The following is a 22,217-nucleotide window of genomic DNA, read 5'->3' on the forward strand; positions in this document are numbered from 1 at the left end:
TCTCAGCCTGCCTGCTGGCGTCACCTGCACTCTAATCCCCTTAGTCACCATACACACACAGGCACATGCATTCACATTCAGGCTGTCAGTTTTGATCACAGCAAATTTACTGTACTACTCAATTTTAAAAAAATGTTGTACCAGACACATAAAAGCTGTACGGTTTTGAATCTTATCTTGTTTGCTATGTGTCCTAACAGGCTGAAACTGTTAGGAAATCTCTTTAATTCACCTCTATGCAGAGATCAATGGAAGGAAATGCAAATCAAAAACAGACATCTATAATAAGATAAAGCATTTAATTTCTTCTTGTAAACAATAAACTCTTTTACATCAAATATATATGAGTTCTGAAATTATGTACATATTTACTTAATTGTAAAAATAAACCAAAACTGAGAAAAGCTGAAAATCCAAGTTCCATTTTTGCCAACCTTATTAAAAATGTTGACTTAAAAAAAAAAAAAAATCTGATTGTGAAAACAGGAAGCTCATGGCATAGTCAGATATGTCCAGTTTCCACTGCTAAAAAAAGAGGATGTAAAAGCACGCTGTCCATCAAACTGTTTTTGCTTCATTTAGTTGTGTGAAATTAGAAGTATGACTTGACCTTTTAACAGGCAAAACAAAAACTGCACTGAGAGCCTTCTGCATGCAGCTTCTTCTAACTGAAGCTTTTGGTGAAGTTTAACAAACATAAATACATATTTTAAAGGTGCCCTGTGGAATATTATTTTAAACAAACAAAACAACAAAAAGTTTTGTTTACATGAAATGTTTCAGACAAAAACTATTTGTGTATTTTTGAAGTACAAATAAGCTGAAAGTATTTTCCTCCATACAAAACATCTGCAAAGCCATTTAAAAAAAAATGTTTTATATACATGTTTACAAGATAGCTTTACATTGTTGGTTCATTATTACGCTTCTGTGTGTCTTAGGTGCATACATCTGTGTACTTGTATGTGTGCACAAAACCAACTAAACTGGTACTAATTGGTACCAACTCCTAAATACATGGCTCCATAGCACTACAAGTGGTCAAAAATTCCACAGGATACTTTAAATATGGTCTAATTTGAAAATATTGAACGTATCCTTTTAAGAAAGTGCAACAGACATTAAATATAGTTAATTGCAGTCTTTTTTAAATCTGTTGTCTGGGTCCTTCAGACACATTCAGATGGCCCAAAAAGATCACAAAATAAATATATAAATTCTATGTATGCCCAAAGTTTAACATACTTAGTTTCAAAAAGTAAATATAACATTTTAAAAAAGTATATCATATATAGTAAAATATTATGATTTAACATTTATGTGCATTCATATTTACAAATTTAATAACCTAAATCGAACTTGAAATATAGAAGAACTGTAATAGCAGTTCAACTATGATTATTGGATGGGAGGTATGAAGACCAAGTGTCAAACAGCTCAGTGACTGCTAGAAAACACTGAAAGCAGTACCTGATGAACCTGAACTACTGGAAAATAGTTTAATAGCACCATTGAACAAATGTATTAGCTTTTAGCTTTTTTGACTATCATTCAGGGAAACAGAACAACGTTTCTGCCACTGAACACATTTTTATACACAGAGTTTATACTCAAAGTAATCATCCCTTTAACTTACAGATTTTGCTTCAATTAAAGGATCAAGTTTATTCAAACATTTTGTTTTGTTGGAAACCTCTGGAGACTGGTCCAATCAAGGCTATGTGTATGTGATCTGTTGATGTGTGGTCTCAACACAACGGTCCAGGGCCTCTTTTAGCTCCATTAACTGGGCCCCTCCAACTCTCAGCTTCTCCCTATGAACACACACATGGAGATACATGAGATACAAACAGAATAAAAAAAAGACAGAGACAGAGAGAAGGAAGAAAAACTTTCAGTGTGCCTCTTGTATCAAACATTAGATAGACCCATTAAGTACCTGAGAAAACCTACCCATCAAAAAACACAATATCAAAATATGAGTCTCATACTCATACTTTAATCAGGGTTCCCATGGTCATGGAAAACCAAGAAAAGTCATAGAATTTCAAATTTTCGTTTTCCAGGACAAGTCATACAATTTTGTGTTTGAAAAGGGATTGCACCCTTAGTGTTCAAAGGTCAAATTTGACTTGTGTTTGAATTAATAAACAAACAGAAAAAAAAACAAATTACGATCTGGTAAAATGTTTTATCTAATAAGTAACTTATTTCATCCATAACCATAATATATGTATACTTATTTTAATGATTTATCTACCTTAGACCACATTATTGCTCATGATGAACAGAACAGAGAAGGATAATGATGAACAAAATAATTCCCAAACTAACTGCTGAATTTTCTTATACATTAAAATGAGTAATTATTGTTACGTCTGTTGTGTTATAGGGGGGAAAATGCCATATGACATAATGCATATACTTTTCTATGGAAAAAGGTGAAAAGTCTTTGATATATAAGCTTTAACTCCATAAACAACACTTTATTTGATCAAAATGTGTTTTATTGTATTCAGTTCTGGAGGATGTTATCTGAAAATCTGAATAAAATTAAACTTGAAAATAGGTCAAATCTGACCTGAACATAACAGGAGGGTTAATTTTGTTGCCTGTAATGAAATTATTTAAAGGTTGTGAATGGTTAAAAAGTTTCAGATCTTCTTAAAGAGTTTTAAACACAATTTTTCCAAGTGTGTCCTAAAACAACAGTCAGATTTAAACCTATCCTTTAACTTTTATTACAACTTAACTTGTATTATCTGGATGAACTCAGATGACGCTAGAGGCATCTTGATAACCGTACTATGTGTGGATCATGTTCAGCACAGAATGTCCGTAACAGACAAAAGAGCTTGTGTGTGTGTGTGTGTGTGTGTGTTTGTGTGTGTGTGTGCGTGCGTGTGTGCGTGTGTGTGTGGGTGTGCGTGTGTGCGTGTGTGTGGCAGTTTGCAGAGTTCTTGAGTGTCAATTCCAACTATGTATACACACTTCCCTCCAGCTGAATTACATTTTTCTGATTTCAACACCACACTTTTCCACGCAGTTACAAATGCACATCCGAGAACACACAACAAGTGTTCACCGTGAGCACAAACACACACAAATTGGCTGCTACAGTCTTGGCAACAGCTACTTAGTGGCGGAGACACTGAGGGAGCTTGTTGCTTGTTTGTTTCCTCCTCTTCTTTGTTTCCATTGAATCGTTATGTAACCACTGGGAGGAGAGAATGAGGAAATAAAAAGACCAGAATTTTCCTGGCTGTTGACGCCTCCTCCTTTCACCCTGCAACTATCCATCCGCTTCCACTTCTTCATCCAAGTGTGAAGCTGTGTGTTTTCATAACCTGTGTGGAAACAGCAGGTTGTTTCACCGACTTTTCACTCTTGCCAGGTTCATGCTACTCTCAGGATGTGTTGGTCTGGATTAGCATTCCAACATGCTCCGCGGACAGAGGGGTTGTGTGAAAGGCTTCCTGTCAACGTGTTTACACGGACGAGTACGGACTCATTAGTGTGACACACGGGTCACGTCAAAATGCACTGAGCTCTGAACGCAGTCACACAAAAGTCGGTGACGCACATAAATTGTGCACAGACTCACTGACCCAGATCGACAATGTATACACAAAGAGGGAGACCTGTGCTGCTTTTTTTTTGCGTTACATAACAGCATATATGTGTTTGACAGGTAATTAATGGATATCCCCAGGAGGCGGTAATAATTTGCACTGCATTGAATACAGAACCACATGATACGCTGAGATGACATAACTGATTAATGTTCTCGGCTCCCAGTATGTTGTTAAGTGTAACAGGAAGTCCACAATTGGACTCAGACAGATCATTTCCATGGCAACCAACGTTTGTTCTTCACAGTCGACTGTTCACAATCAGTTTGAAGAAGAAAAAGAAAAGTGGACTAAAATGTTCAGGAAGATTCTCATTTATAGAACATTATTAATGAGCTATTTGGGAATGTTCACACTAGTTTATTTATTTTTTAGATGGACTTACACAAGCCTTGAAATTTCCTCTTTATACTTTCCTTGACATACTGCCAAAAAGCACAAGCAAATATTAACAGCGTGTCCTTTCACTGCACATGGTGCACACTAACTGTGCTGTGATGGCTTTTGTGTAGAAATCTTACAGCAAACCTTTATAATAGGGTTTACATAAAACTACGTCTTCTCTAAAAGTCAGTTGTTCTATTTGTAGTTCATTCGAATTTCACTTGGAAAGTAAAACACTGACCTTTCTGAGTGTGACTCAGCCTCGCATGGAGGCTAATGAAGGAATGCCAGTGAATGATATCAGAGTGGCCCTGGGCTCACCTGTAAAAGGTTTGACAAACAAAGGCATGCAATGTGGTTTGATGCAGTCCAATTAGTCCAATATTAATATACGCCAGTAAAATAATGGTCTAGTAAAAAGCTTTTCTATTCTTCCCATCTGTTTGAACATGGCTCTATTCAATTTTTCATTTAATTGTTGGAAAATAAAAAGGGCTGAACTAGTGAGAAACAAGGGGGAGTGAATGATCTGCCCTATTAAACAAAGCAGTTTCTCTTCAGTGTAGCTTTTAAATATAACGAGCAGAAATTAAAATAATGTAAGACCTTAGGCTTTTTTTTGACGCAACTATGAAATAGCTCTGATCCGTTTGAGTCATATAAAACTGCAGTGTAAATATTATGATATAAGATAATGCCAAAGGGGCGACAGCTAAGGATCAGGAGCTTGTTTGTCTGAGCCAATGAATTACGTAAGAAATGATACGCAAGTTAAACTCGTGTTAACACGTGAACTTGTATTCACATACATCTGTGCCCCCTGGACAGCAGAGGCGTTTGTTCTCACTTATCAGCTGATGCAACCACCAGCTGAACTCATTTGTCAACCGCAAAATCAGGCTCGTACGACTTCTCCATATTCACACAATGTGCTGTGTATAAACACACACATGCACGTGTTGCTGACACTGAAAACACCATAAGTATGAAGAAAGAAATTCTAATAGATCCAGGGCTGCTAATATTTAAATCATTCTTGGATCTGAAAGTCTACTAGAAGATGAAACACAGAAACACGTAAACAACTTGCTTTTCCTCCCACTCTCTTTAAGATACAGTGAAATTAAGATGGCATCCAGAAAAGGGATTATGCAAACATACAAGTACATGCTTGTCATTCTAGACAAAAACTGCAAACCAGTTAGTGTAAAATATACTATAATCCTTCCTAAACACAGTATATCTCTCCCTCTGTATGTGTAAAACAAGCTGAAAACTACAAGAAACATTAATATAAATGAAAAAAAACATCTAAAAGACAGGCGATTAAAGACACTGATGAGGCTTGTGAGGTATTGAAATGTTCCTGTTCATTACAGGTTGTTGTGTAACTGGTCATTCTACAATTTGTAAAATGAAGAATCTCACATTAGAAATATGATAGTGGTCACTTTTTCATTTGTTTATTTTTAAACCAACAGGTCTTATCATAAAACATCATTTTTAATCTGACATTTGTAAAATCCTGAATCTCCGGAAGCCCGGCAGCTTATCTACTATTGAGGCGCGCTTATACTGAAAGCTGCCCGTCAATGACTGTTGATGCTCCTGAAAAGGCCCCCCTGAGGCTTTATATAACTCATGACATCATACCGCCACTGTGTGCAGATATCAAATATTTAACACCAGGGATAATGCACTCGCTAAGTAAAGGCTTAGATCACTTCTCAGTGAATGTAACAAATAAAACATTTACAAACACAGTCAGCTTAACTACGTTCCTCAGCGGTGATCCTTTGTAACAAAAGCTGCTGATGCGACTGCCAAGAGCCTGAAAATCTCTTCCACGAAGTGACACAGCAGATGTTGTCTTTAATACTAAATAAACCTTTGCTTTCATTTACTTTATTATTCCAAGAAATAATGTTATTCTGTAAAATGTAGTTAAGTATTATATTTAGTTGTCTGATGATCAAACGTCTCCACAATAAGAGCTGGAACGATGGATTTTGTGTTTCTGTTTGTTACTGCATGTCTGCGTTCTGGTGCTGTTTTGTTCAAGGATGTGGATACAGATCAATTTATCTGCCAATTTTTTGTTATCAATTGCCTAACTGTCAATCAATACAATAATATAAACATAAGAAAACAAATTCTGACATTTGAGAAACTGGAACCAGCTTTTGAAATGTTTTTTCTTGATAGATGATTTATTTATTTATTAATGGATTATTAGAAGTGTTGGAATTGTTTCTGTCGATCAACTAATCAATTATTTGATTTATGAATTACTGTAATAATTTCAGCACAACAAATGTAAACCTATTTATTTAGTTATTTTTAGTTTAATTATAATATCACAGAGCACAAATCATATTCTGGGTCAATGTAAGTGACAACGTAGTTAACATAGCAGATGAATGCCCCCACACATATAGTGCGCAGTGAAAGTAAAACCACGCAATATTAAAAAGGTAATAAATAGAAGAACACAGTCAAAAATAATCAGGATTAGGAGGATAACCATGTATTTTTATGTGTTGTTAAAATTCAGTCTAAAGACAGGAAAGATAATCTCAAAGAAGGTCTGCATGTAAAGCCTGTGTTACATGAGAGACATGAGAGGGCAGAGGTCATTTTGTAGTCCTATATTCAGCCATTCAGGTAGCACTGCTGCAGATAAACCCTTCCTCCTTCCATAAGATACTTATGCAATTTAAATATAATGAGATACCGGACAAAGCTACATAGATAAGCTAAGAGTGATGACATCAACAGAAACTGAGTCAACAGACTTTAACTCAGCTCAGCACTGTAGATAAATCAACATTTAATTTATAGTACAAGAGTTGATAGCTGTCCCTTTAAGCAATGCTTAATCTCCAATCTTCAAACAAAGTCAGTTGGTTAAACAAGTATCTCTAGTTCACACTGCCCCTACAAAAAAGGATTTCAATGCAGAACCAGCATTCATTTTTGTCCATGCAGCAGGACGATCATGTTTCAACAGCTAAGAAGAATGACTTATAACTGATTCAGGTAACTGCGTGTAGGCATTAAAGTCCAGCCTAGTCATTACTGTACCATGCCTAGTAAATTATATACAAGTACAAAGATCTATTGTGCATTTCTTTAAAGAAATATGCTATGAATGAGTGTGAGAGTTGTTTGGAGTTGTTGGCATGGCCACCATCATTGTTTGAGCTCTTCTGGTGACATTTATGGGGAGGGTTTAAATGATCGAGCAACGGCTCTGAGACTGAAAAAACATAACACTTCTACCTGCCCAGGCATGCTGCAACAAAGAGCATGAGAAATCTGAGATCTTGTGAATGTTTGATTTGGGCAACTGAACAGAAGGCTGTTGTTAAAGGCATATATCAAACTCAGTATGTGCATGTATATTCAAAGTGGTGCTGGATTCATCTCAGTAAACCTTATTTTAATGTGTTTAGCCTCTATAAGAAAATGACTGTAATAGGTTTGTCCTGAATATTATCTATTATTATATTACCCAATATTGTTAAGATTCAAGTAGTGACTGTGTCAAGTAAATAAAAAAATCCCTTGAAAAGACGAAGGTCATAATGGGACAGCTAAATTATATGCTCTATAATATGCACATATATAGTATATATGGCATTGTGTGTGTGTGTGTGTGAGAGAGTGTGAGAGAGTGTGTGTGTGTGTGTGTGTGTGTGTGTTTTACCTGTAGTCTTGTTGTGAGAAACAATCAAGTAGGTCTTTGGCTGCAAATCGGGAATCCACATCAACAATCTGAAACGCAACACATAAGAGCTGAGCAAAAACATGAAAAAAGTCAAGTCATCTTTTATTAAACCGATATTTGTGAAAAGGCACCAACCTTATTACACTGGATGATGTCAAGCAGTGTCTGCACTTCCTCTAAACCAGGAGCTGAGGACAAGACACTGGGATCAACCCCCACAAAAAAAAGAAAAAAGAAAAAGGAATTTTTAGAGATTACCTCTCTTCCAGTTGAAGGTTGAAAAGTTGTTTGACATTTTAATAATGACCTCAGTACAGCTCGGGCCAATCCATTCATTCACCTTTATTTGTAAGAACCTCTCATTCAGTAAATATAAACTCAATGTCATTTTATTCTCCTGAGAGTAAAAGCATTTTTAGTGTAAACTTTATGCAACATAGAAATGTGTTGAATTTCTTCCTATATTTCCACCCTCTTCAAGATTCGATTCCTTTCTTTCTTTAAAATCTTCCCCATCTCCCTGGCTGTAAAAGGAGTGAAGAATGAGGAATGGAGAATGGTAAATTAAGCAGAGTCGTGAATTATCCATATGCAGTGATGTGATCGCAGAATGAGAAAAATGAGCGAGAGGGAAACGGAGGGAGATAGGCAGTATGAGTCATAGCTCTGCTCGAACATGCGAAAATGAGTCTGGCCGTCTCCAAGGCAACTGTACTTGAGCAGCCTAATACACACATGCATGTGCATGGAAAAGTGCGCGTGCATGAAGAAGCACACACACAAAGTATACACAGTGAGCCCACATTCCTGCAGAGAAGAGATGAAGGTAGCATGGTACGAAAAAGCTTATTCTAAAACAGTCACAGCTGTAAAGATATCTAACACATCTGCCACGTTTATAATGTGCTAATGCAATAGTGACACAAGCACATACGCCCAGTAGCTGCAACCTTGAGAGAAAAACAGAATCTGAAAAATATCAGATTTTGAAAGAGGACAAAGTTGCGGCAGAACTTGTCAACGAGTTACAAAATCACACAAAGACCCACTTAAGAAGCTGCTGGTGCTCCATCACATGACAGTGTCATTACAGATAAACATCTCCTGACACTGAAACACTCATAACAATAAATATATTCAATCAAATCAAAACACATTCAAATTCAAATGACAAACCATCAGGTAATAAAGTACCAACATATTAAGCATTCTTTACGGCAAAAACAACAAACAGGAGGCCTCTGAGAAGGAAGTGGTGATGAAGTGCACTTGTGATATACAGCACATACATAGTGTCTTACAATCTGAAAGGTTTGTTTTGTCTGGTTTAAAGCGATTGAGCTCCGAACACACTGTACAACAGAAGGATAATTTCCCCTTTGTCTTATCTACACATATACTCGTCTTATAATTAATACATTATTGTTCAAGTGCTTGTAAACATTTGTATGTGGTTGTACAAGATCTCCGCCCTGCCGTACATCCTGTGTAAGCAACAGAGTACAGATTCAGGGGGAACCACATCTGACTGAGAGATAACACAACAAAGCGCAGCAGAGGCTTAACACAGGAAATAAAGTATGTCAAGATGTACCATCATGAGTATTTTGATCAATTATTAACCACAGCAGGATGACACAGGGATGATCATAAGCTGACATTTCAAACAGACTGTCTTGGTTGATGTACTGAAGTGTCCTGCTTTAACTAACAGAGAGAAACTTTATTCAAAATTGAAGTTTGAATATATCTCTTCTTGAAATTATTCATATAATAGGTTTTTTGTCATGTGTGACAGCATATCACAATCAGAGAAAAAATATAATATTGTCACCTAATGTCAAAATCCTCTATCTATACTGGTTTTTAGAGTAGGAGTTCAGAGTGACAGCTGGATGAAAGCTGGATGAAGGATGTCAGCAGACACTTTTCCCTTTCGGTGGCAGGAGTTCATAGTTACCTGCCAACAAAGAGACCCGAATGTCACAATGAATCCCATCCAAAATAATAATAAGCTGACTCTGACTGGACCTTATATTTGTTTGCTGTTTTGTTTATATGTACAGGAGCAGTTAAGTTTGAACACACAAAGGGAGAAAATTCAAATTCGACCAGGCTTTTTTACCCTCCCAAAAGACAGACCCTGCTGGGAGAAGATAAAAAGATTTTGTTCAGTGTAACAGACTTTTTACTTTCTTTTTTTTCTCTTTTCCTTTATTTAATTTTGTTATTTACTATTCATATTCTACAGTTGAATTGCGATTTTTTTTTGCTTTGGAAACATGTTTGATTCACAACATCATGTCAATAAAGAAAAAACTGAAACTGAAATTGAAAGAGAGACTTAAATTGTTTTGTGTAATATTAAGTCAACTGAAAAAGCTCAGGATTACGGGAAGGTTTTCTGCACATGCCATGACAGCTATCTGAGTCATCACCAAGTGAAAGGGAAGTTGGAAGAAGGAGGATGTGACTGCATACAATTGATGTCAGCTTGAGAAACGCCATGATATCATCAAGTTAATGAAGAGAAGTTAATAGAGCATATAATCCATAAAGTGCTCCACTGATATGTCATCTTGCAATGCAACACTATTCTTTATTGAATTACTTCATTATTACACTCAAATCTGTATGTCTGGTGTGAAATGTAAAAAAGTTTGAATATTTTCAGATGCCAGTTCAGGCACAAGCGAAAGCTGGTGGGCGGTGAAGATGTAACTTCACATTTTTCTTGACGAAAGCTCAGTGAGAAACCAAACAATGCTACAGTTATACACTGTCTTTTGCGTAATGGGAGAGACGATAAGTTAGAAGATCGAACAGATTACAGCCTGAACAACAGTGCAAACCAAACACAGCCTGAGAGTTATGAGAGCATACAAGACACCTACATAACAAGGGCACGGGAAGGAGGTGGTTGGTTAAGGACAGGACAAGGACAGTTTAAAGCAGCTTCATTAAGGGACTGCCTGTTGAGACATAATGTGAAACACACCTGTGACAGCATGAGGAAGGTTAAGTCAGAGTGTAGGAGCCAAAATATGTTTTGTTTTTGTTTATATTTGCTTCAGCTGCACGTATTGCGTCACATGCAGTGATTGACACATGGGTGTGGTTTCCCCTTATTTTACCTGTTCACTTGGTTGGTGGCGGGAGATTTGGACAAAGGGAGTTGGTAGAGTTCCGATATTTTCTGTTGACCGTCACCATTGTCATCATCATCACCATCGGTTTTCATCACTTTATTCTTACAGTCGGATCACATCAGGGTTTTTATGTTTGTGGAACAGCTGCTTGTCAGTACCTTTTTGATTTTTCTTTCAAATAAACTGCAGTAAAAACATCATCTGGACTTTAGTATGATTTTGTGGACGTGTCACAGATAAGAGCCTACTAAGTCTCTCAGCGGCCTTTTGGAAAAGTAGTCGCTACACAGAGGGTTGGAAGTTGTGTGGATATTGAGATTGAGATGGAGGGTGTTCACAAAGAAGCAACAGTGACCTAACAACACATAAATGCCTTCTTTGACTCCCTCTCCAGTCATTTTCTTATGTTTTAAGACCCAGACTCTATAAACACACACTATGACAATAATTGACTAAATACAGTATACAATTGACAGGACATAGTGGCTAAGAGGTAAGCAGAATGTTTAGAGTGGGAGCAGTGACATGAGTAGGCTGAGATACCTGCTGAAGGCTTGGAGCAGCTGTGACACCATGGAGGACAGTTTTTGCAAACAGGCCACGGCTTCCTGTGGTGGTGGAGGACCTCCTGCTGGTTGAGCAGTCTGCATGGCTTGAGGGTCAAAGCCCAGAGCTTTGAACACTTCAAAACTGGAACATGACAGAAAGAAATCACCTCAGGGGTCAGTGGAATAGAGAAAACTAAACGTGTTGTTTTATTTATACAAGTTCACTCATGTAACCATTTATTGTTGTTTTAAATTACATTGACTGACTCTGGGTTCATTGGCGTTTTCTCCCCATTTTGCTCCCCACTCTTAATTACCAGCACATTTTTTAGCTTTCCTTGTTCACCATAAATTATGCTGCCTTTGCAGCATGAAACAACAGCTTTGGATGTGTGTGTTCTGCTCCTTTAAAAAAAAAAAAAAAAAAAACCCTGCACAGTTTTGAGTGAAAATCAGGAACAACACACAATTATTTTTACAGTATCTGCAGTACAATCTTGAAGCCTGTAAGTGGAAGCTGTGCACTGCATCCATCAAAAATCCATTACACTCACCTTATTTGACAGACATTAGACCAGATGTTCTCAAACAGGGCCCACACTTCCTGGTAAGAGAACTGAGTGGACGTGGGTTGTTTGTCTTCATCTTCATCATTCATGACAACATCACATGTAGGAGATCCTCCCTACGCAGACAGATGTAGCCATTATTCAGATAGTAAAACATCAAATAAAAGGTCATGTTTAATAATAAAAAACATCCTTTGGTCTTAGATATTGTTGTTTTGGGATTCATTATAAGCTCTTTGAAAGCTTTAAGAGAATAGACTCCCTCCAAATGCTCTCTGGGTTTTAACACAATATATACTTCAACCATCACAATATACATCACTAATCGGACAGTACAATTCTAGACGAGAAGCTGTTGTTTCTGAGTGACCAGACGTGGGATAAAAAAGTGAATGAAGTACACTAGCACACCTGAGGTTGTAGCTTATGGAAAATGTTGTCCATTATGGAGAGGGCACTGGGAACATGGCTTGAACGTTTTTCAAATGCTTCGACAAGCTCCTTAGCTTCTTGGAGGGCGGCTAACGTAGCGCTACAGTCCATTGATTTACCTGAGAGAATATATAAGATACAAACAGTATGTAAAAGATAAGATATAAAATGTCGGGACCCAAATAGGTAAATGCACACATAAATAGCAGACATAGTAGGTAGGTAGTAGGAGGAGGATGTTTTGTCTGTGTAAGCTTGTGAGGAAGACTGTGAGACACTCTGGCCGACAACAAACCTGCTGAAACTGATGTTGAACGTTCTAGACCAGTGAAACCTGTCCAGAACATGCACGACTTACGCTGAAACATGCGCGTGTATCCGCATGCAAAGTATGCAACACCTCAACATGTTGCATAATGCACAGGCAGCTTTTGCAATAGGGTTGAGAGGATATTTTATGGACTTGCATTCATTGTTTTCTTTAACCTTAACTATATCAACTGCATACTTATCTATAACCCTTTACCTAATAAAACTGAACACTAGCACTACAGTTCAGCTTTTCTCACTTTTAAGTGGGCTGTGAAGTGCCTGTCCTCACAAGTATAGCTACATCTGGCTCCACACACACTAACAGCCTGCTCAGTGGAGACCAGAAAATCGCATGCAGTACTTTTCCACTCCTAGATTTGTTCTTAGCCTCACATACAGTTTATCCCTCCTTCCTCCTCCTCCTGCTCAGCCTACTCTAGCTGTTCTGGCACAGAGCCAGGCTGCGTGGGACCAAGCAATCTAAAAATCATTCTAGTGAACCAAGGACACACAGAAAAAGGGCAAAACTCCATTGTTTTAGCTATTAAAATTCTTGGATGGATTAAAAAACATTGTGCCACTGGTGCAGCAGTCAGCCCCACACAGATGGACAGAGAGAGAATAAGAGGCTGACACACACACACACACAGACACACACTCAGCACTGTAAGCGTAATGTAATTAGATCCAGTGATAAGATCCAGAGAAAGAAGTGCTGCAGAGGGCGACTCAGCATCTTTCTGACACACATTTGAGTGTCCTGTTTTAGCAGATGACCTAATTATGTATGTAGTTCTGTAGGGTTCTAGCGCAGTGCAGGGCAGACTATGCCATACCCCACTGGAGCAGGACTTTTATATGGGGGATGACTCAGTATCTCATCACCGCTGTCCGGTGAAAAATAAATCATTTTTGGATACAGTTCTGGGACATTTGATGTTCTCATTTATCAGTTGTGTGATTTTTCATATCATTTCAGTTTATAGCCTTGAAACTGTTACAGTAGAACAAAGAATATATTCACATTTAAAGACATAACGGAGCTCAGTTTGGCTATTTCTACTGCTGGATTTAAATATCTCAAGTGTGTTATTGTCTTTTAAAATCTACTGTTCGCATTCAAAGGAAGATTAAAATCAGCTGATAGGAAACTGGCAGCAAATGTTGTCATCTGCAGTGTATGATGATATCAAGCCTTTTCAAATCCCAGCAACAGAGAAAATAAATAAATAAAACATTGCATGAGGTTAACACATTGAGAGCTTTCAGGTGATGTTCTGCACACACTGTAAGTCAAGTAAATGAATAAATAAAATATGTTATGTTAGTTACATTTATCCCATATTCATCCTGTATTAACATTTAAATAAAGCCAGTTGTTCAGTTATTCTTAAAGGTAACCTTTGAGGAGTTTCTGACCTCTAGTAGTGCTATAGAGCAGTTTTTTATGTGTAGGTCCCAAAACTTTGTTTGCTTGCACGAAAACTCCACAAGGCGCATTTAAAGGTGAAGTGTATAGAATTTAATGGCATCTAGCAGAACAGACCTGACCAGTATGTTTCAATTACTGCATAATCACCTGAAAATAATAATTGTTGATGCCACTAAATCCAGAACACTGGAGCTAGAAGAAAGGGGTCAGACATGGTTGCTAAAATATTTCTGACACAACCCCAAACATTATTATGGACATTTTTAACCAAGTAGAGTGCAAAATCTGCTTTTGTGGAGAACACCACCCCCCAACTTTTTTATATATGTGTGTATCAGAAGACATAATGAAACAGATGTTAGCACTACCACCTACATACCTGAGTTGAAGAAGTTGATGAGATTTAAAACAGTTTCAAGCTTTTTCCGTGGGACAATGAATCCAAAGACAGCTATCCAGTGTTTTTTCAAACACTGCAGGACATTTTGCAGAGTCCAGGGTGGTTTTACATAAATTATCTGGTAAAAGGAAAAAAAAAAAAAAAACCATCAAAGACTTTTGTAAAAAATGCAATGTTCAAACTGAAAGTCATTCTGGCCCATCCGACCCACCTTCTAGAAATTTCCATTCAAAGCACACAGAAATCTGATCTACAGTAAGATGTCTGAGCAGATGTCACTGACTCCCACATTTATAATGTCATGTCGAGATGAAACCTCAATGAATACCAAGCATTAGTCATCAACACTTCAAATTAAAATATAGCCTATATAGCCTTTATGTGTATGTATGAGATTATGTGAAATTCCACAACACAATTTTACCTCTTGCCAGAGGTCTTCGTACACAGCCTTCATCTCCACCTCTAGCACATCGGACAGCACCTCCCGGAGGCAATCTTCTAGCTCAGAAACAACACATCTGCTCAAGTCATATTTCCTCCTCTCTTCATCCCCTTCACTGAGTGGCTTTCTATCTGTGATCAGTAACATATATGTATATAAGAAGAGACACAAGATGCAGGAGTATAGGCATGTACTGTACGTGCAGAAGGAGAGATAGCAGGAGCACATGAATGCAATATACACAGTCTGTATTATGGAAGTGGTTTCATTAAAAATGCATCTTTCAGCATCTGTGATACTAACTGTACACAGAGTAGATGACGTTTTTTAGAATTTTACTTTCACTTAATTTTCTTCAAAACATTTTTTGGTTGTTAAAATTGTTTACTAATGCAGTGAAGCCCTCACCCACATTTAATATGGATGGAATTGACGTGAAGCAGAGAAAAACAGGAAAATAGGAAGTTGTGGGTGGAAAGTTCATTGATGGTATGTGCTGTTAATTATTGCACCGCGATGGAGTACGCCAAGCAATTTCCTGTTTTGCATGAAGAACACATTCATCCCTGGCTCACCTTTCTGTGTGGCTCCTACAGAAAGGCTTGTTCTCTCTTGACTGTGTGCCTGCACTGGTATGAAACTCCTGCTCGGCATTGGTGATGAGACCTGGAAGCTGATGTGAGGCGGCGTGGGAATCTGACTGTTTTTGCAGTAGGGAGGGTCAAGTCTCGATCCCCCAATCTCTGCCTCCAGGTCATTCTTGCTGTGGGCCTTCACCCCACTCAAGAGAGCCTTACTGCACAGGTTTTTATCATTACTAGAGATGAAAGAGGGGTTAGAAATACTTTTTAATCAAGAGTGTCTAAATAGAAAACACACACAGTTAACATTTATGGAATGTGGAAACATTTTATAATGTGTTGATTAGTGAGCTTTGGAGGTGCTGGTAGGTGAATTTGGTTATCTTTGGACAGTGGTGCTAACTGTTTCTCCCCCGTTTCCATTATTCATGCAAAGCTACACTAACTGACTGCTGACTGTAGCTTCATGTTTAACGCTCAACTATTCATTTAACATAATCCAATCACATCCCTTTTTCCAGCAACCACGAGGTTTGGTGACTAACACTAAATCCAAGCCAAGTCCCTGTACAACACCTATCCAATGTCTGACAATTGATTTTTCCTTTGATTTAGCTAACGTATCAATAACAGACTGTGTAAATAAAGGCAGACAGAGAAATAGGTCAAAAGGAAAAATAATGTGTAACGATACAAAGGCAACACCTATTGTGGGCAAGAAAAAAAAGCCTAAACTCAGAATCCCTTGTTCAGCACATCTATTCTTACTAATTTACTCTGCCTGGCCCTCTCTTTCTCTCATCCCAACTGGAACTATCTGGCTGAAGCCACTCACAGTCACATGCATGTGCATTATTTGCAGAGGACACACACTCTGCAGCAGCAGCAGTATAACGAAGGGGGAGGGGGAACTCACGTGCATAGGATGAGTGCACACTCTGGGTACAGACTCTGGTATTGCAGGCAACACTGCAGCACTCGGTCATCATTATTCTCAGTATTCAGACCATCTGGGGACAAGGAGATACAGACAGAAAGACTAAATGACAGGAGTGACAGAAAGAATCGTGACATTCCATTAAAGCGCATAGGGGTATGTTTAATTCATGACACTGAAAACACATGGTAAGTGCTTTATTCAGTGTATGACACAGCACATCAGATCCTTTTTCTCTTTTATAGACAAGAAGGAAGATACAAAGTTGGAGAACACAAAATGGAGAGTTCAAGTCTTTTCCAAGAGATACAATAAATTAAAAATCGAAAGCAATATCTTTTATCTGGATCTCCTTTATTTCACATCTTGCTGAAGTGATCCTACTACCACTCTTGGAAAATTCATGTCTGATCAATATTAAATACAGCTAAGAAGTGGGTTACCTTAGGCATGGCTGCTAACCTGCCCTTGAGATGCACACCATGCATACGAAGATGAACTATGGAGAGCACAGCATAGTGCTAGTGCCACCCAGTGGCTGTAAAGTGAACAGTCAACCATTTACTAATAAATAGCTTGACAGGCAAATCTCTGCCATTTCTGGATCCATATACACTGTTCTTTAAATAAGAGACAAAATCAAAGCTCAATAATGGACTACAAAAACATGGCTTTGATGTAAATTCATCTTCATATAATATTTTTGAGGCCAATGACCAGGCACAGATGTAGTATTTTTAGTCAAAAATGGTAACACATTTTTACTATGCATCAGAAATGTATATATTTTCCTTAAATCAGCACTCACTGCTACTCTGGGTGGCCTGTTGCATTGACTGGCCCCAGAGGTACGGTTCCCGGCTCTTCAGAGAATTGTAAATGTATGAGATGGCGGGACAGGCCAGGTGAGCCACAGAATCTTTCAGGCCTCGACCCTTTTTTAGTGAATCCAGCTCCTGAAGCACCACCCAGGGGATCAGGACAACAGGGAAGCCCAGGGCTACGAAAACAGTAGAATAAGAGAAAATGTGGTGATAACTCCATATTTCTTAAATGCCTTTCATACCAAATGTGTGTAAATATATTTTTATTATTTTCTCAAGATAAAGCTCACATGGTTTTCACTCTATTTATTTGGACTACCATCCTGCTCAACAACAAGAAGATTAACATTAAGTATCAAAATCATTTACACCACCTCCAAGACCGAGAGATTTCATCTTTTTCACATAATCCAGGTGACTAAGGAGAATGTTGGTGTCCAAAATGAGGATTAGGGTTTGCTGAAGGGGTTGTTTGCCTGTAAAAAGACAAGTTCATGTTTGATTAATTGCTTATTGTTGGTTACCAAAGTTAACAGGTGAATGAAGTATATTGTTTACAAAATACATTTCTTTTACTTACTAATATTACTAATAATGCTTATTATGTGGGATGAAAGGAGCGGGCAGACCATTAGCTGGGACTTAACCCTTAAGTAGATTCACTGTCAGCTGTGTATGAACTTGTATGATGTGGATCCATTTGACTAAAAGTATAATGTCATGCATGTTAACAGTTCATAAAGACTTGATGCAATGTGATGTGAAATGATGCAATACTTTTTTTTCTGTGGGACTCTTTGATATTAAAATCCTATTTAATTCTCAACTTTTCCAGAATGGGTGGGGGTTCCTGGTTTATTTTGGTGACCTGAAACCATTTAAATGATCTCTTCATTTTGTTGCCTGTACCAACCCAACACATTTTACCTTATTAATTAATACTGCTATTTGACTTTTCAGTTCAGATTTATCACCTTCCAGGAAAACAAAAAAAAACTCACATAGTGTGTCTGTAGTTCCTTCCTCTGGGGGGTCTATGTCCATACAGGTGAGTTCCCCATAGCTCTGCATTACATCAAGCTCCAATCTCTTCTCAGAGCGAGCAAGGTGAAGTTCTTCAACCAATTGCTTCTACAGACCAACACATTTTAAAACAAACAAAAAGCAACACAAACAACAAAAAAAGCAACTAAGCAGTTTGCCATTTTAACCACTGCATGATTAGAAAACTAAGATTTCTCTCATGTAAAAAAGAAGAAAGGAAAATAACTCATGACAGCTAAAACTCAGTTCAGTTCAGAGCATCTTACCTGGTCATAACATGGCGCAGTGTCGGTATTACTCGTAGCTGGGAGTCGGCCTGACCAAGATGGCCTCCTATCTTGCTCTTCACTTGGAAAAATAGGAGTAACATCCAAACTGTGAGCCTGTTTCACAGTTTCCTGCTTGGATTTGTTCACTGAGGCCCCAGAGTTTGAAAGCTCAGTCCCATGTCTGACATTTCTGCTTGTTGAAACAGCATCACTACTTTCAACTGTGCTATCAACTGGCCATGACTTTACTCTTTTTGGTATCTTAAAACTCAGAGGCAGACGTGATGTGAAAGAACATATTTGCTGCTGGGTGCATGATGATTTAGCTGTGTTATGGGACCCTGATGTGGCCTTCCCTGGGATTGAGGTGACATTCTTTAACACGTTTGAGCTCCTCTCTGAGGTAGTGTACTTGGCTGAGGTGGAAGACTGCTTTTTGGTAGTAGCAGGAGTTTTTGCTTCTGTATAAAGGCTCTTTTTGTCATTTAAATCCTTTTCTTTATGCCTCTGGCACATTTTCTTGATCAGGTCCTTTATCTTCTGCCTTTGAGAGTCCACGCAGACAGAGGTCTTGTTTGAATCCCTGGATTTGATAGTGTTGCTGTTATTTCCAGTTCTTGGTGGTTCCTCTTCTTTGCACTTCTTTTTCAGTACATTCGGCCTCTGTTCCTTTTGTTCAGCGAAAACCGAACTGGGACTCATTAGCAGCTTTTTAAATCTTGATGGGCTCCTGTGGGAAGACTTTTCATTAGAGCTGCCTGTAGAGGTCCATTCTTGTCTCTGAGGAACTGTACCTGTACTGCCGATGCTCAGGGATGTGGATGGGCTCCTTTGCACAGTTTTACTCCCACTGGCAATTGTACATTTCCCTGAAATATCACGCTTTGCTTTACCAGAATAATTATCTCCATAATATGGCACAGAGATATGTTTTGATTTGGAGCATTCCCCTCCCTTATTAACAGGTTTCTGGTCTGTTGCTTGTGTTTTTGGCAGTCTGTAGACAGCCTTTTTGATCTGACGGGTGCTTTGGGAATCCTCTTTAACAGTATGAGAAGCACAATCTTTCTGCTTTGTTGCAAAGCTGCATGCGGAAAACGACAAAGAATATGACAGTCAGAGATACAGTAGTTTAAAGAAACCCATCAATGTGAGTGGTTGGTACTCAATGAAGCAATAATCTTACTAATCATTACTGTAATTGATTTTAAAGGTCAAATATATTGTATCCAACCTCTCCTGGCTGTATCCATCTTTCTTCCTCTTGCCACTCTTATAATTTCTGGTTACATCTTGTTCTTCACGTGCCTGCAATAATGGAAAATAAACATTAAATCTCTTGTAAGCTGGGTAGTAGATCCTGACATGAAGATGACTACTGTCTGTCAGAGACCAAATCATTTATACCATGGTGGCGCTCCCTTTTAAAATTTCAAGTTGTAGTTTGTTATTTTGTAAGCAATGCTGCAAATGAATGAACTGAATGACTGTTTAATATCTACACTAGATTTTCTTTTTTTTTTTTAATGATTTTTTGCCTCAGCAGCCAAAAACAGACATTCCTGCCTGGTTATCAGCAATTTCTCAATTTAGATTCTATCAACATATACATTTATATCATGTTACATAACTTTATACAGAGTACAGAGGGTTATAACCACATTGCCCATTCCTAGAAACAACAGCTTTGATTATCCTTTCCTCACCTTCTCATCTTCTTCACCGGAGGATGAAGACGACTTCTTGCGCCTCCTCTTTTTTGACTTTTTAGACATCTTCCTATGGAGGAAAGAGCAGACATGATCTTCAGCTACTACTTACATTATGTTTGTCTTTATCCATACATATTTAAACATCTCTTAATAAGGGGAATAAGTTAAGATGTAAGGTAAGATGACAAATGATGATAATAGAGACCACAATATATTAAAAACACAATCACAAGTCTATAGATGTGTTATTACCGTAAGCAAGCTGTCTTTTTTACTATCTCAGACGTCCGCGTATATTAATTAACTGGAAAGAAATAGGTATAGTAGGAATAAATGTGTAATTGCCAGAGTTGTAAATCCTCCTGTGTCATCGACCACCTGTTTTCCAAAACATCCGCTAATCTTCCGCCCCGTATTGTTGTTCTTTGGATTTAAATGACAACTAATAAGCGTTAGTGCCACCTACTGGGCTGGAGACGGAGTGCACTGGCATGACAAGAAAAGACAAACTAATTTCTCCCTGTTCTCTAGTATATTGTAACGTTTTTATTGCTGATCATATTTACCTTCCCTTTATATAATTTTGGAAACATCGATTGTTTGGTATGGAAGGCCATTTCTGCCAATGTGATGAAAAAAAGTAAGCCATTATAATGTGAAAATATTTCAAAAATAATGACTTAGTATCTCAAAATAATGACAAATTATCTCAAAAATAATGACTTAGTAACTCAAAATAATGAGAAACTAACTTAAAATAATGACTTATTATCTCAAAATAATGGCAAACTATCTTAAAATAATGACTTAGTAGCCTAACTGAAAATAATGACAAACTATCTTAAAATAATGAGATAGTATCTCAAAATATTGGCTTAGTATCTCAAAATAATGAATTATCTTATGGCTTATTAGAATCTCATTATTTTGAGATAATAAGTGATTATTTTTGACAAAGTTTCTCATTATATTGACTTTTCAGGATTACATTTGCTGAGATGGGCTTCAATGGACCCCAGGAAGAGTAGCTGTTGCCTTGGTAACAGCTAATGGGGATCCAAATAAACTAAACTAAAAACGGTCGGAATTGACTGAATATGACAGAAATTACTGCTCTCAATATTATTCAGTTAATTTTCTTATCATTATGACCACATTTAATAACCATTATTATTCTGCTATTTCAGTTTTTAATTAGAAGACTTGCTTCGCTTTGTCTGCTTCTATTGCTTTTTAAATACTTTTTTCTTTTTGGTACATTATTGCAGAAAAGTTGGCTGGAGTGGACATCTGTTGACCTACCAGTGGAAAAAATCCAAACATCAGGTGTGCTTAGTTTTTTTGGCATTTTGAATTGCCTTGTTGTTGAAAGGTGCTATAAAATAAATGTGGCTTGCCTGGACACATAAACAGTCATAGATACAGCTTAAAGAGGAGTAGACAGAGCAGCGTTATTCGAGTATCAGCCTGAGTTGGTTACCTTGATCTCTTTACACAAACATACACAGTCAGAACTTGATCTATATTACTGCATGTGTTGACTGTGTAGGCATTAAACACAGTCAGACATTTCCACAAAGGTTAGAGACAGCATCAAGGTATAGGAAACGTCTTTAAAAGAAGAAATTTCCAAAATCTCTCTGATTCCATTTATATGTGAGCATTTTCTGGGTTCTTTAGTCCTCTATGACTGTAAACTGAATGTCTTTGGGTTTTGGACTGCTGGTTAGGACAAAACGAGACATTTTGAGGATGTCACCTTTGGGAAACCATTTCATGACATTTTATGGACCAAACAACTAACTGATGAATCAATA

General features: G+C 37.7%; 1 protein-coding gene across 2 annotated transcripts; it reads right to left on the minus strand.

The window, feature by feature from the left end:
* Positions 1–377: 377 nt before the first annotated feature.
* Positions 378–20,787, minus strand: swt1 (SWT1 RNA endoribonuclease homolog). Of its 2 annotated transcripts, XM_062424539.1 has the most exons (17): positions 20,653–20,787; positions 20,395–20,467; positions 19,923–19,996; positions 18,686–19,772; positions 18,377–18,506; positions 17,750–17,851; positions 17,360–17,551; positions 16,531–16,624; positions 15,609–15,850; positions 15,013–15,164; positions 14,568–14,706; positions 12,424–12,563; positions 11,998–12,128; positions 11,439–11,585; positions 7,882–7,948; positions 7,726–7,793; positions 378–1,814 (listed from the first exon to the last, which is right to left on the minus strand). In XM_062424539.1, the coding sequence occupies exons 2-17, from the start codon at positions 20,461–20,463 to the stop codon at positions 1,718–1,720; spliced, it is 2,931 nt and encodes a 976-aa protein (XP_062280523.1). In that variant the 5' UTR covers positions 20,464–20,467; positions 20,653–20,787; the 3' UTR covers positions 378–1,717. The 2 variants fall into 2 exon arrangements, with proteins under 2 accessions (XP_062280523.1, XP_062280524.1); XM_062424540.1 differs by lacking the exons at positions 378–1,814; positions 7,726–7,793; positions 7,882–7,948 and adding an exon at positions 9,602–9,706.
* Positions 20,788–22,217: the final 1,430 nt, after the last annotated feature.

The sequence above is a fragment of the Scomber scombrus genome, chromosome 8 (genome assembly GCF_963691925.1).
Source record: "Scomber scombrus chromosome 8, fScoSco1.1, whole genome shotgun sequence".
Taxonomy (NCBI): domain Eukaryota; kingdom Metazoa; phylum Chordata; class Actinopteri; order Scombriformes; family Scombridae; genus Scomber; species Scomber scombrus.